This window comes from Petaurus breviceps, unplaced genomic scaffold, assembly GCF_028583685.1.
Source record: "Petaurus breviceps papuanus isolate PSGF00001 unplaced genomic scaffold, PetGlider_PUasm1.0 90591, whole genome shotgun sequence".
Taxonomy (NCBI): Eukaryota; Metazoa; Chordata; class Mammalia; order Diprotodontia; family Petauridae; genus Petaurus; species Petaurus breviceps.
In genome coordinates this window covers 1,393,383-1,405,628 of record NW_027187280.1, presented here as the reverse complement: position 1 = coordinate 1,405,628, position 12,246 = coordinate 1,393,383, and the positions used below count along the sequence as shown (strand labels likewise).

The following is a 12,246-nucleotide window of genomic DNA, read 5'->3' as shown; positions in this document are numbered from 1 at the left end:
CATGGAAAGGAATTCATAGCCTAACATAGTAAGCCACCGATTCTCACCAGCAACTCCATGTGACCAGAGCCTGGGTTTGGGGGGCCCTTGTCCTCATTACTGAAAAGGGGATGTTTAACATTGGTGACCTTGAGAAGGTCATTTCATTCCTTTGTACCTTCCAGTTTCCTCTATAAAATGTGGATAATTAATAGGGGAGGCAGCTTGGTACAGTAACGAACAATGGCATTAGAGTCAAAGGACCTGGGGTAAAATACCCTCTCCGCTATGGCCTTAGAAAGGTCATTTAACCTCCAGTTTCCTCACCTGTAAAACGAGTGAGCTGGACTAGTCCCTTGCTACAAGGATCCCCCTTAGAATTATGATTCTATAATGATTAGCACTGAGCTCTTACCTCCATTTTGGGGGCCATATGGATGTCCCTAGGATAACTGGTTCCCCTCCCCTGTCTTGTGGTGCCCTCTGGTGGGGGCTGCTGGAATTCAACAGACAAAAGTTATTTCTCCTACTTGCTGCATCTCTAAGAACACCCTGAGAAAACGCACATAAGCTTTGTCTAAAAGACAAAGAGCCCGGGGAGGATTCATAGAGAGACCCTACAAAGTCTTGAGTTAAGAAGCTTGAAGGTCAGGGAGACCCAGCCCAGATAAAGGAAGCCCAGCTGTGACAAAATTGTGGGCAAAGAGCAAAAATGGGAGGAGAGACCTAGGTTCTACTTTAAGCATTGTTACTAACTGGTAATGTGACCTTAGACAAATCACTTCTCTCTGGGCCTCTATTTCTTCTCTGTACTATATGGTCAGTAAGAGCCCTGACATCTGCAATGGTAAGTAGGGCTCTTCTGCCTCCCCTCCTCTCCACACAATTTCCTGACTTGGGTTGCATTCTGTTACCACACATGATTCCTCTAGGCTTACTGCCATTTAGTCATAAAAATCAGTGGTGGTGTAAGGAGTCCACAAATCACTTAGAGTCTGAAGACCAAAGTTTATAAAGCTTTTATTAAACATCTTAAACAGCTGTGCAATTGAGCCAACCAAAAATAAAACAATGTTTTAACCAGCAGCCCTTAAATTTCAAAAAAATGTTGCTGTTAGGTCCAATTCCCCCGGTGGTGACAAGCACCAAGTTCAGTCCTCTGCCCGGGTCACCTCCCACTCCTCAGTCAATCCAAAGGAAGATGAGTGAGTGGATCAGACTGGAAGCATATTAAGAAAAACAGTCTTCTTCCTGGGTGTTTCTGTGAAGAGACAAAGCCCAGGGGCCCCAGCATGGAACAGAAGCGGCCATTTCTTATCACTTCTCCCGAGTTGTCCATTCAGGCTGATGTGTTGTCGAGCTTCTGTCCTTCCCAACAATCTCCACCATTGTACGATATCAACTTTGCTAGTGATAAATTCCTAATTCAATACACAACATACATTCTTCCCAGCTAATAAAAACAAGACAATCCCCCAAGCAAAACCACTGATTGCTCATCACCATTCTGAAAGCACAAACCTGCTCTCCAACCTGGTCATGTGGGAATCAGCAGATTTAAAGGAACTGGGACAAAGATAAAAAACCCCAATAGCTCGTAGTACTGCCCCTAAGAAAGGAGAGCCCTGTAAACTCTAGAAATTGGGGAGGGATGTGACTGGGGGAAGACTGTTCTGATAACCAGGAACTATTGCAAGAGTGATACCGTTTCTTTTAGAAAAAGAAACAGGAAAGTTAAATGTGGACAGCACTGAAATGCCAAAATACATTTCATTCTAGCCTACTGAGCAGGAAGCTGGAGCTCCCACGTGCCAGTGGCTTCAGTGAAGAGCTGGGGTTTCTGCAATTATGAGACCTTTGTTGACAATAACTCAAGTGGCCCAATGGGCAATATAAGGCTGAGAGGCTGGAGAGAAGGAAACTAACTGCACTCCAGATAAGGTTCATCTAGGTTAAAAACAAGATGTGAATTCTGCTGCCACATAATGGAGATCCCTGGATCAGCAGAATTAGGCTGGCCATGTTGGGTCTGGTCCCCTGGCAGGATCTGAGATGAAAGGATGATCATCCAGTCAGTGAGGTGGAGGAATGAAGGCAGGAAAGAAAAACAGCAACAACCACTGACCACTGCTGGGCTTCAAACCAAAAGCACAAGGTGGTGCTGTTGTTCACATCATAAAAAATTGGAAGTGACATGTCACAGGTGAAGGATGCCCAATCAGGAATGTACTAATCTAGTCTACACAGACGTGCAGGAAGCCTGTGATCAATCATATTGTGACCATCCTTTACCCTTGGGTTCTCATCTTTAAAGCCAATCAATTAGCAGCACATGAGGATCCTAAGTCCCCACTATCCTGGGATCGTGAGCTGATTCAGGGAGGTGGGAGCCAGTGCAGTGATATAAGAAACAATTCCCCCAACAGCTGTAACAGATGAGGAACAAGGCTGCCAGGAAGACCAAGGCACAGATGGTGCATGGCTTCCGCTCCAGGAGGAAGCTCAGAAGGTAGAAGCCCATGAACATCGAGTGACTGAACCAGAGAGCTGGGTTGAGGGGCTTTGGGATGAGCAGGACAGGCAGTAACCACTGGAGGCAGTACATGGTCTCTGCTGGGCAGGGGAGGAGAGGCACAGGGCCCACAACAGCAAGCGAACTCTATCTGCTGCTTTGATTTCGTTTCCACTCAATTTTCAACGCCTTCTCCAACGTGTCAAGGAGCACCAAGCTGTCCCATATTCTGCAGATATAAATTAAAAAGAAAAACACAAAACACTTATTGGGGGGAGGGTGATTAGTTCACCATAATGAGTAACAAAAGTATTTACCTGTAGTTCTGTGAACTAGAGAACTCAACCAATGTAATCATACTCATTTTATTCAGGGATCAAATCCCATTGAAATTCATCACAAATGATAGAAAAGGTTTTCTTGTAAATTTTTTTTCTAAGTTGACAGGATTTCAAGATAACAAATGGAGCCACTCTTTGAGTTTATGATCTGCCCAGAAGCCCTTTAATCACATTCCATATTTGTCAGTGCTGGCCAACTCCTTTGAAAGTTATCATGGAAAAAATAGATAGTAGAGAGAGACAATGCTGAGCAGCAAAATCAAAACAGATTTTGCTTTAGTCTCATCAGACTAAAGTCCTCATCAGCTACAAGGTAATCAAGGAGGTAACAAGAAAACTCTCCCACCAGCCAAATGTGGCTTATCTTAAAGGTCAACTTCCCTGGATGTTACCTGCCTTTGTAACTTCAAGAGGATCAAACAGGGTCAGTCAGACCCTGGGTTCCAGTAGCGTATAATCTTATACATAAACATAATTAAAATAATCACCAGTAGTCCTCTGAACTGGCCCCTCACCCCGTCCTGTTTGTCAGGGACAGATTAACTGTGGATTATCTATATGTTATATTTTGTTAATTACATTTTCAAATGGTTTGGGCTCTGAGTGTGACACCACTACACTACTACATGCTGCTTCTGATGTTCTTCTAAATAGCTGGTTAATTCCTTTAGATACTGATCATGTATAAAAAGGCAAAAAGACCCTGACCCAAGCTTCCTATGCTCCGTATAGGCTCCTAAGGATACACCAATGATTTATGTATTCCTTCTTGACATGATGCCTATCCCAGATAATATAAACAATCCTTTTCTTTCATTTATTCTCAAAGACTTATTGTCTACCATATAAATATTCCCACAATGTCGTTGAGGAGATATAAAGATTAAATGAAAAAAAAAAAAGATTAAATGGGACATCAGTTGGCATGGAGTTTATAATCTAGAAGCCTCTTAAAAGTCAGCTTTGGGGCGGCTAGGTAGCGCAGTGAGTAAAAGTGCCAGCCCCGGAGTTAGGAGGACCTGAGTTCGGTTCTGGCCTCAGACACTTAACACCCACACACACACACAAAAAAAACTAGCTGTATAACCTTGGGCAAGTTACTTAACCCCAATTGCCCTCCAAAAAGAAAAAGAAAAAAAAAGTCAGCTTTTTAGGAGAAGGGGCCTGAGATGGGTTGAAAACTAAGAGAAAAAACTGAGTGAAGGCTATAAGTGACTAGTCACTGACAGTATTGCCACCTTACTAATTTTGTTTTCAGAGGCAGAAACTACATTTCAACTAATATCTGGAGAAAGCCAGAAAGATCTGTGACTTGTCCTACCACCTGAGCAACCTTTGCCACCACTTTACACTGGCACAAAGTGCTAGGTGAGGTCACCCAGAAGACACTGTAACTAATCTTTAACAAGCCAAGGCAACCTGGTTCACTATAAAGTGGTGCCTTCGTTCATATGGGCCAATGGGGAAGAACTTGGTGACTGACTCAGAGTTTATTACTGGTTGCCCAGCTACGCTTGAGCTTTGTAACACTGAAGGAAAAAAGGATCTAGTCTCTGCCCTTTGAAACAGTGACTCCTAAACATTTCACAGAACACTATTGAAGCTTTACTAAGGTTTAAAAGGGAACTAAACCAGATACTTGTTTAGAAGACAAACCCTCTTCCAAGGTGCTATTCTCAATATAAATTTGTTGTTGTTCAGTTATGTTTGACTCTTTATGACTCCAAAGATACTGGAGTGGTTTGTCATTTCCTCCTCCAGATCAATTTATAGATGAGGAAACTGAGGCAAACTTGGTTAAGTGACTTGCCCATGGTCACAAAGCTAGTGTCTAAGGCAAGATTTGATCTCAGGAAGATGAGTCTTCCTGACTTCGGGCCCAGCACTTTATCTATGCTACCTAGCTACTGGAACATGGTCTAGTTTGAGGCATCACACGTGGGCCCCCAACACTCCTGAGCATGACCCAAACCAGGTTAAAATGGAATTGGGAAATATTTAACAAAATTAATAAATATACAGATAATAAAATAGATAATATTAATATGTGGTTGGCCCACAGGGATCCTTACATATGTGTAAGTGGCCACTGTTTCTTCTGGGTTTGACCAGTTGTATAGTCGGTTTTGAAGGCTAAACTTGGCATCACAGGGTACTCGAGTTAAAGTCCCAGGCCTAGCTACTTGACCACAGGCAAGTTGTTTCCCCACTGAGTCTCACTGTCCAGAGGGTTGTTATGAAGGAAGTGCTTTGTAAATCTTAAAGTGATATAGAATTAATTAACATTACTGGCAATGAGATGGATGGGACCCACTGCATTGTAACAGAAAACATCCCTGTGACTTTGTACACGGTTTTATCTGCCTCTTAGGACCCTGATTCCCTGAGAGCTCAAGTAGGAAAGGGAGCTAAGGAGGGGGCCACCCTCTAGGGTGGATTTGAAGTCAGGGGACCTGGGTTCAAGTCGGCTACCTTCTGCCTATGTGAGTTGAGCCTTAGGTTTCTTGTCTGTAAGAGAAGGGTGTTGGACAAGGTCCCCTTTCAACTTTAAACCTCTGATCCTATGCTATGCACAGTTACTCCTTGCATAGGGAAATCTTCAAAACCTTATTCTTGGTTGATTCTGCTCCTGACTGCACCTGGAGGCAATCTCTTTTCCTCACCAAAAAAAAAAGCTCTCCACCCAGGTGTGTCTGTGTGGAAGGCTGAAGAGTGCTGACTCCTCCTGAGAAGGCTTCTTGATGCATGGCAGATAGTCTCAAGAAAAGGATTTTGAGGAGTCATGACATGTAGGTCTGAGTTGGGCAACTCTGGCCGAGTCTTACTTTACATCTCTGAGCTTTATCCTCCTCATTTTACAAACAAGAACACTAAGACCTGAACAAAGTTGTTGGGAGGTAAGCAAAGAGTGGAATTTAGGCCCACTACAATCAGACACTGATCTTGGGCTCAATCTTGCCTTTTTTTTTTTTTGAGTACTGGCAAGTGTAGGGAAAACCTAACAGACTTATTTCCTTTAAATAAGAGTTCCTTTAATGCTTTTATAATGTGATGTGATTTACAAAATTCTCAGGAATTCAGTTACTGTATGAAATGAGGTACATTTGCCTTTTGGGATCAACCAGTGGTTTGCCATAATGTATGTATCAGTATCTCTGGAAAATCTCCAGTTACTCTGCATCAAAGACAAACTAACTACCTGAGCCTGCTTCCAGAAAAGGGAGCAGAATTTTACAGGTAGGAGATGAGTGACAATAAAGGGTTATCTTCCAGGAATATGGACACTAGTTAGAAAAACTAAATGGCTTTAAAACTGCAGATAATAAAATGTTTCTCGGGTTGTTGGAATAAACCATTTCTCTACCTGAGTAACAATTTCCACAGAAGAAGCACCGTAGGTTACCCAAATGATATCTGAGCCTGGCTGCTGGATGTCAACTCTATAGAATCTCATGCTGTCCTTTTCCATGAGCTGCTGACAGCCACCATGGGAATCTGTGTAGTGCAGGAGAGAAGAAAACACTTCCTCTTTGCCAAGAGGCATGTTCATGCCAAGGTCAGCATGGAATTGGCAGAGTGAAATGAAAAGTAAACCAATGCTTTCTGAAAACCCAACAACCAGGCAACAGGGTGGAGTAAAGAAAACCATACGATCTGGGCAGAACTACAACATTCTGAGTTATGTGCCAGAGGGATGCACAAATACATTTTAAATGGGGACCACAACCAAAGGGTTAAAGAACTGAATACTTTAAAAAAGGTTCCTATCATAATCCATAGCAATAGCCAATAAAACACAGGAAGGTCTTGGCTTCAGAGCTGGGGTACATTCCTACCTTTGTTCCAGTTTCCAAATGCCCTATTCTTATAGCTGCCAGCTAAATAATTATTTCAATATCAACAAAGCCAGTTTACTTAAGATTTTAGAGTAAAGAAGACAAGTTCACAAACTCCATTCCAGTCCAGCAGGTCTGCTCAGTGACTCTGGCATAAATGACTCTCATTTCTGCCCCCATGCCTATTTATTTCTCCTCCTTTCCTATCATCTCTATAATCAAACTTATGGCCTTCCCTCCACCATCTTACCAGAATTTTTTTCATTCTTCAATTTAAGAAGTTCCCCTTCTGCACTGGCCCCAGAGTCGGGATGACCTGGGATCAAATCCGGGCTCAGATACTTAGTACCACACCCAGAAATAACTGGCCGTGTAACCTTGAGCAAGTTACTTAACCCCAATTGCCTAAAAATAAAAAAGTTCCCTTTCCTACCTTGGAGTCATATACAAACAAATTAAGAGAATCTCAGAATTGGAAGACTCCTCCAGGACTCTTTAGTCCTGCTTCTTAACTTGAACAGGAAATGCCCTCATGGTATACTGGAAAGAATGCTGGGGAGCAGCTGGGTGGCACAGTGAATAGAGCACTGGCCCTGGAGTTAGGGGGACCTGAGTTCAAATCTGGCCTCAGACACATAACACTTATTAGCTGTGTGACCTTGGGCAAGTTACTTAACCCCAACTGGCCTGCCCTCCCCCTCCAAAAAGCAAAAAAAAAAAAAAAATGCAGGACTTGGAAACATGAGACCTAGGTTAAGAACTATGATTTTTTTTTTTTGCTTTTTTGAGGGGGAAGGCAGGGCAATTGGGGTGAAGTGATTTGCCCAAGGTCACATAGCTAGTTTTTGTGTTAAGTGTCTGGGGCTGGATTTGAACTCAGTCCTCCTGACTCCAGGGCCGGTGCTCTATTCACTGCGCCACCTAGCTGCCCCCAGAACTATGAAATTTTTTAACACTTCTAGTCTAGTCTATAAAATGTGGGAACTGGTTAGATAATCTCTTTGGTCCCTTTCAGCTCTAAACCTAAGATCCTAATCTAAACCTAATGATCCTACTTACCTTCCTTTTGGGGAACCAAATGAGTTGACTGCACTGAATATGGTTTATCTTAAGCACCAACTTCCCTGGATGAGCTACCTGCCTTTATAACTTTAATAGGATCAAACTACTGGCTATTCTCTGAAACCAAGCTTCTCTAGATCCAAGATCTCACCGAACAATTACTTATTCCTATATTTCTTTCGGTACTTCCTAGTCCTGAACTCCACCTTTCCATTTAGTCAGGTAACTAATAAAGCACAACACTCATAACTCTCCTACACTTATGATCTGTCCCTAGGCTTACATACCTTACTAGGCATTTGTTCACCTGCCAAAGACATAGGTGGGGTCAGAGGATGTGCCATTTTCTTTTACAAATTCATATCCCTTAGTCATAACGGAAGCTACTACTCTGAGTGTAAAGATCCCCACCCACCACTTTAAGGATCTAATAGGGCAACTATCATGCAGGTAATGCTAGTAAATCTCTCATGCCAAATGTCTCTAAAAGTATCCTATTATTTATCACATTATCCTCCCTTGTTACTGACAAATGAACCCTAAAGAATTCTGCTGAACCCACTTGTTTCTAGGAGGAAAAGACAAAAGAATGGTATATGAGTTCTGGCTCTGCTACCAGCTTTGTGACTCTGAATAGATAATTTAATCCTTCTGATCCCTCAGTTTCCTCAAATGTAGACTGAGTAAACTGGAAAATATGGTTTCCAATCCTTTGGTTCTAACACTCTATGACAGGCTTAAAAATACTACAACAACTGCAGATCCTTACAAGAGAGGTTGAGTAAGTAAGAAGTGGGCAAACATGGAGCTCTTAAAACACTGGAAAAGTCTTTCTTAGACCAAATGAACCAGATTGCTATCATGTCTTAAAGACTGCTCACCCAAGAAAAATGGAGCTCTTTCTGAAACCTGTCAACCTTTGCAGATTTAGAGATCAATGCTCAAAAACTTCTCAGGTTTCTTCACAGCTCTCAAAGAATTATGAGCATACCAAAACTTGTATAACTACTTAATGAAATCCTCATCCTAAGGGCCTTCCTCTGGATATTTTCCAGGTTATCAATTTATCTTTATCAGTATGCCCAGAACTGAACACAATGCTTCAGTTGAGACCTGACAGAGGCAGAATAAATTGAGGTGAGATTATCACTCACAACTGTATTAGCTTTTGTTGTTTTTTGCTGCCACAATTCAATGTTGATTCATGGAGCCTGTGGTTTACTGAAACTTCCAGTATTCCTTTTTCAGAGCATGCCTCCCTCATCTTGTACTTATGTAGCTGATTTTTCATACCCAGGTGTAAGACTTTATGTTTATCTCTACTGCATTACATCTTATTAGATTCAGCTCAACGCTCATTTGTCAAGACCCTTTTGGTTCCTGACTGTCATCCACTGTGTTAGTGTCACTCCCAGTTTGGTGTCATCTGCAAACGGGCTAAGCATACCATCGATGCTTTTATTCAAGTCATTGATAAAAATTTTAAACAGCCCTAGGGACAAGCATAGATTACTGGGGAACTTTGAGACATCTTAGCTGAATCTCACAAAATCACATTTTTAGTATTTGAAAATATTATTAAATATAGTATCCTATGTTTACTTCAATCCTTTTCTCCTACTGAATATTTACTGAGCACCTAATACATGCAAGGCACTGTGTATGTAAGGGGGTGTGTCTTCTCTCATCCATTCAGGATGTCCCATTAATATGGCTTGTCATCTTTTCTCTCAGATGAGGTGGCATGTGGAAGGACTGGAAGAAGAAAAGAGTTACTTAAGGGAGCAGGTGACAGCAATAATTTTCTGAAATGGGATAGTGATGGGACTAGGTTGTTTTCAAACAGGTCTCTTGCTGAGCATTTATTTCCCAATTAATCATTTCTGCTGGGAGCCACAATCCCAACCAATGATGTCAACTTTATAGGAGAGGGAAATGAGGTTTTCACCAGTAAGTCACACATATAAAGAAGTTTAACAATATTTTGTTTTAATTGGTGTCCTCTATGGCTCCCCTATATATGATCCAGAGTAATGCTATCACTATCCTCTCTACAGGGCTTCTCTTGTTTTTCAAACACACTTAATTTCAGAGAATTCCTAATTCACGAAGTCAGTCTAATAGCACATGATGCTTGATATCCCCAAAGTGAAAGATCTTAGCTGGAATGTGAATATTCCAAAGTCTGGTTGGAAGAATTCACAAGAAAAAGTCAGGTTAAGATTTCTCTTTAAAAGATACTTTACAGATGCTAGCAAAACTTCACTTCTGTGGTTTACTAATAAAACTATCAAAGCTGATCCTTGATATTACTTGGTAACCATAATCACAGCTAAGATTTCCAAAGAATAGACCAATGTTTAACTGACCATTAGCTGTTATGAAAAACCTACTATTTTCAGTATCCTGGTCATATGTTTAAGAGACTTTCTGACACAATCTTTGACACTGTGGCAGAAAGGGCAGATAGACTGGTTGAGCAACATCAAGCGGGTTATAGACAGAAGTTCTCTCAAAAACTTTACAGACCTCTGCAAAAGATAAAACAAGCATTTTCTTTTTTTTTTAAAGCAATTGGCCAGTTATATAAATTATATATGTTATATAAATTATATAAATATATATTATATATACAAGTTATATAAATAACAGCCAGTTATTTCTGAGTGTGGTGCTAAGTATCTGAGCCCAGATTCGATCCCACGTCATCCCGACTCTGGGCCGGTGCTCTTACTCACTGTGTTACCTGGCCGCCCGAAAACAAGCATTTTCATAACAGAAACAGAAAGTAGATCTGTTTCTCAGGACCGAGACTGAACAATGTCCTAGATTTTACCTTTACTACCTTTAGGGAAAATATAAAAGTCTAGTCTAAAATATAAAACAGGAAAGGTTCTAAAAAAACCCCTAAACCTGTTCCTTTGTGTCTCTCTCCATGCCTATACCTTCACATCTCTATCTGCAAATTCAGCTAATATTCCAGACTTTGCAGCTGTCTCCTTTAAAAATAAAATAATGTATTTTGAAAAGTGTTGAAAAGAGTTGACTATCCCATTCAACTTCTTAGATGCTCTCATACCCACAAGACAGACAAGCCATGAAACAAAATAAAATAAGCTTCATGATCCAGCTGGTATTAATGTGTTACTCAGCAAGGATGGAGTAATAAGTAAAGCTAGAGTAGGTTAAACAGTGGTGTCAAACTCAAATAGAAAGGGAGCCACTAAACCATACATAAGGATCCCTGCTGCTGCAAACTGACTCAGGAAATTACATATTAGCACGACCTATATGCTATTGAATTTTTATTTATTTTGTTAAATATTTCCCAAATACATTTTAATCTGGTTTGGGCCATATTTGGGAATGTTGCATAGCCACATAATTGATACCACTGGCCTAGAATAACAATGTCCTTTCAGATATATTCATGGAGTATGGTTGTGTTCTAAGCAGCAACAAATAGATCAACAGTTAATTAATGAATAAGTACTTATTAAGTGCCTATTATGCACCAGGCAATATATTAGGCATCAATGAGACAAAGGTATTTATTTTCTTGCTTAATGCACTATGAGAGGGGGCTCATTTCTCCCTTTAACATTATAACTCAATAGCATTCATTACTTCTCTAGTGACCCTAAACTGTACTGTTTCCCAACAGCTTTCAGCCAGTAACTACAAAACAAAGCCATTATATCATTCCACTCTACATTAAAACTACTTACTCACTTACAAAATTACTCTAATGTATATAGCTAATTGGTGTGAATAAAACTGCTCTGTGTTGGACAGGCAGACCAACAGCCTGACTCAGGATGAGAGAGTCAATATAGTGTAGGAAGAGAACTAGGCTAAGGGTCAGGAAACTTTGCTTTTAGCCCTATCTATACCACAGACTTACTATATGAGCCTGGGACATTTCCTCCCTCTAGGCCTGGTACCCCATCAGCAAAATGAAGTTCCCTTCCTGCTCTAAAGTTCCAATGTTATGTTCTGTTATGATACTAGATGTATGGAGAGGGCATTGAAACTCTCTTAAGTAATTTTAGCAGCTGTGACTCAGTTTTTTCATCTGTAAGATGGCGATAATAAAACTTAACTTTCTCTCAAGACAGTAATGAGGAAAGTACTCTGCAAAACCTAAAAGCACTATATTAAGAGCCACCTCTGATATTTACATCTGACCTTGGAAAAGACACCTACCCTGCCTCTTAATTTCTTCATTTGTAAAATAAATAGATCTAGACTAGGAGGCCTCTGAGGCCCCTTCCAGTTCTACAGAATTATGAGCCTATAGTTATTATTGCTATTTCCCTAAACGATGTTCAAACTCCTCCCCATAAAATGTACCCTACATAAAGCCTCTATTTCCTACTTCTCTATAGTGCTGTCAATACTTTCAGGCCAGTCAGCAAGCAACCCAGAGAAGTAAATCTGGGGCCCAGGGAGAGGGAGCAGTGACTCATCCAGGATTATACAATAAAGGAACAAGAGAAGCTATTCTTTCTGTCTC

The 12,246-nt window shown here is 40.9% G+C and overlaps 1 protein-coding gene across 2 annotated transcripts in view; it reads right to left on the bottom strand.

The window, feature by feature from the left end:
• Window positions 1-975: 975 nt before the first annotated feature.
• Window positions 976-12,246, bottom strand: part of BLCAP (BLCAP apoptosis inducing factor) — a 12,493-nt gene continuing 1,222 nt past the window's right edge. For both annotated transcript variants that reach the window (XM_069063524.1, XM_069063522.1), the window contains exon 2: window positions 976-2,720. In XM_069063524.1, the coding sequence (XP_068919625.1) occupies window positions 2,321-2,584 (264 nt within the window). In that variant the 5' untranslated portion in view covers window positions 2,585-2,720 and the 3' untranslated portion in view covers window positions 976-2,320. The remainder of the gene's footprint in view (window positions 2,721-12,246) is intronic.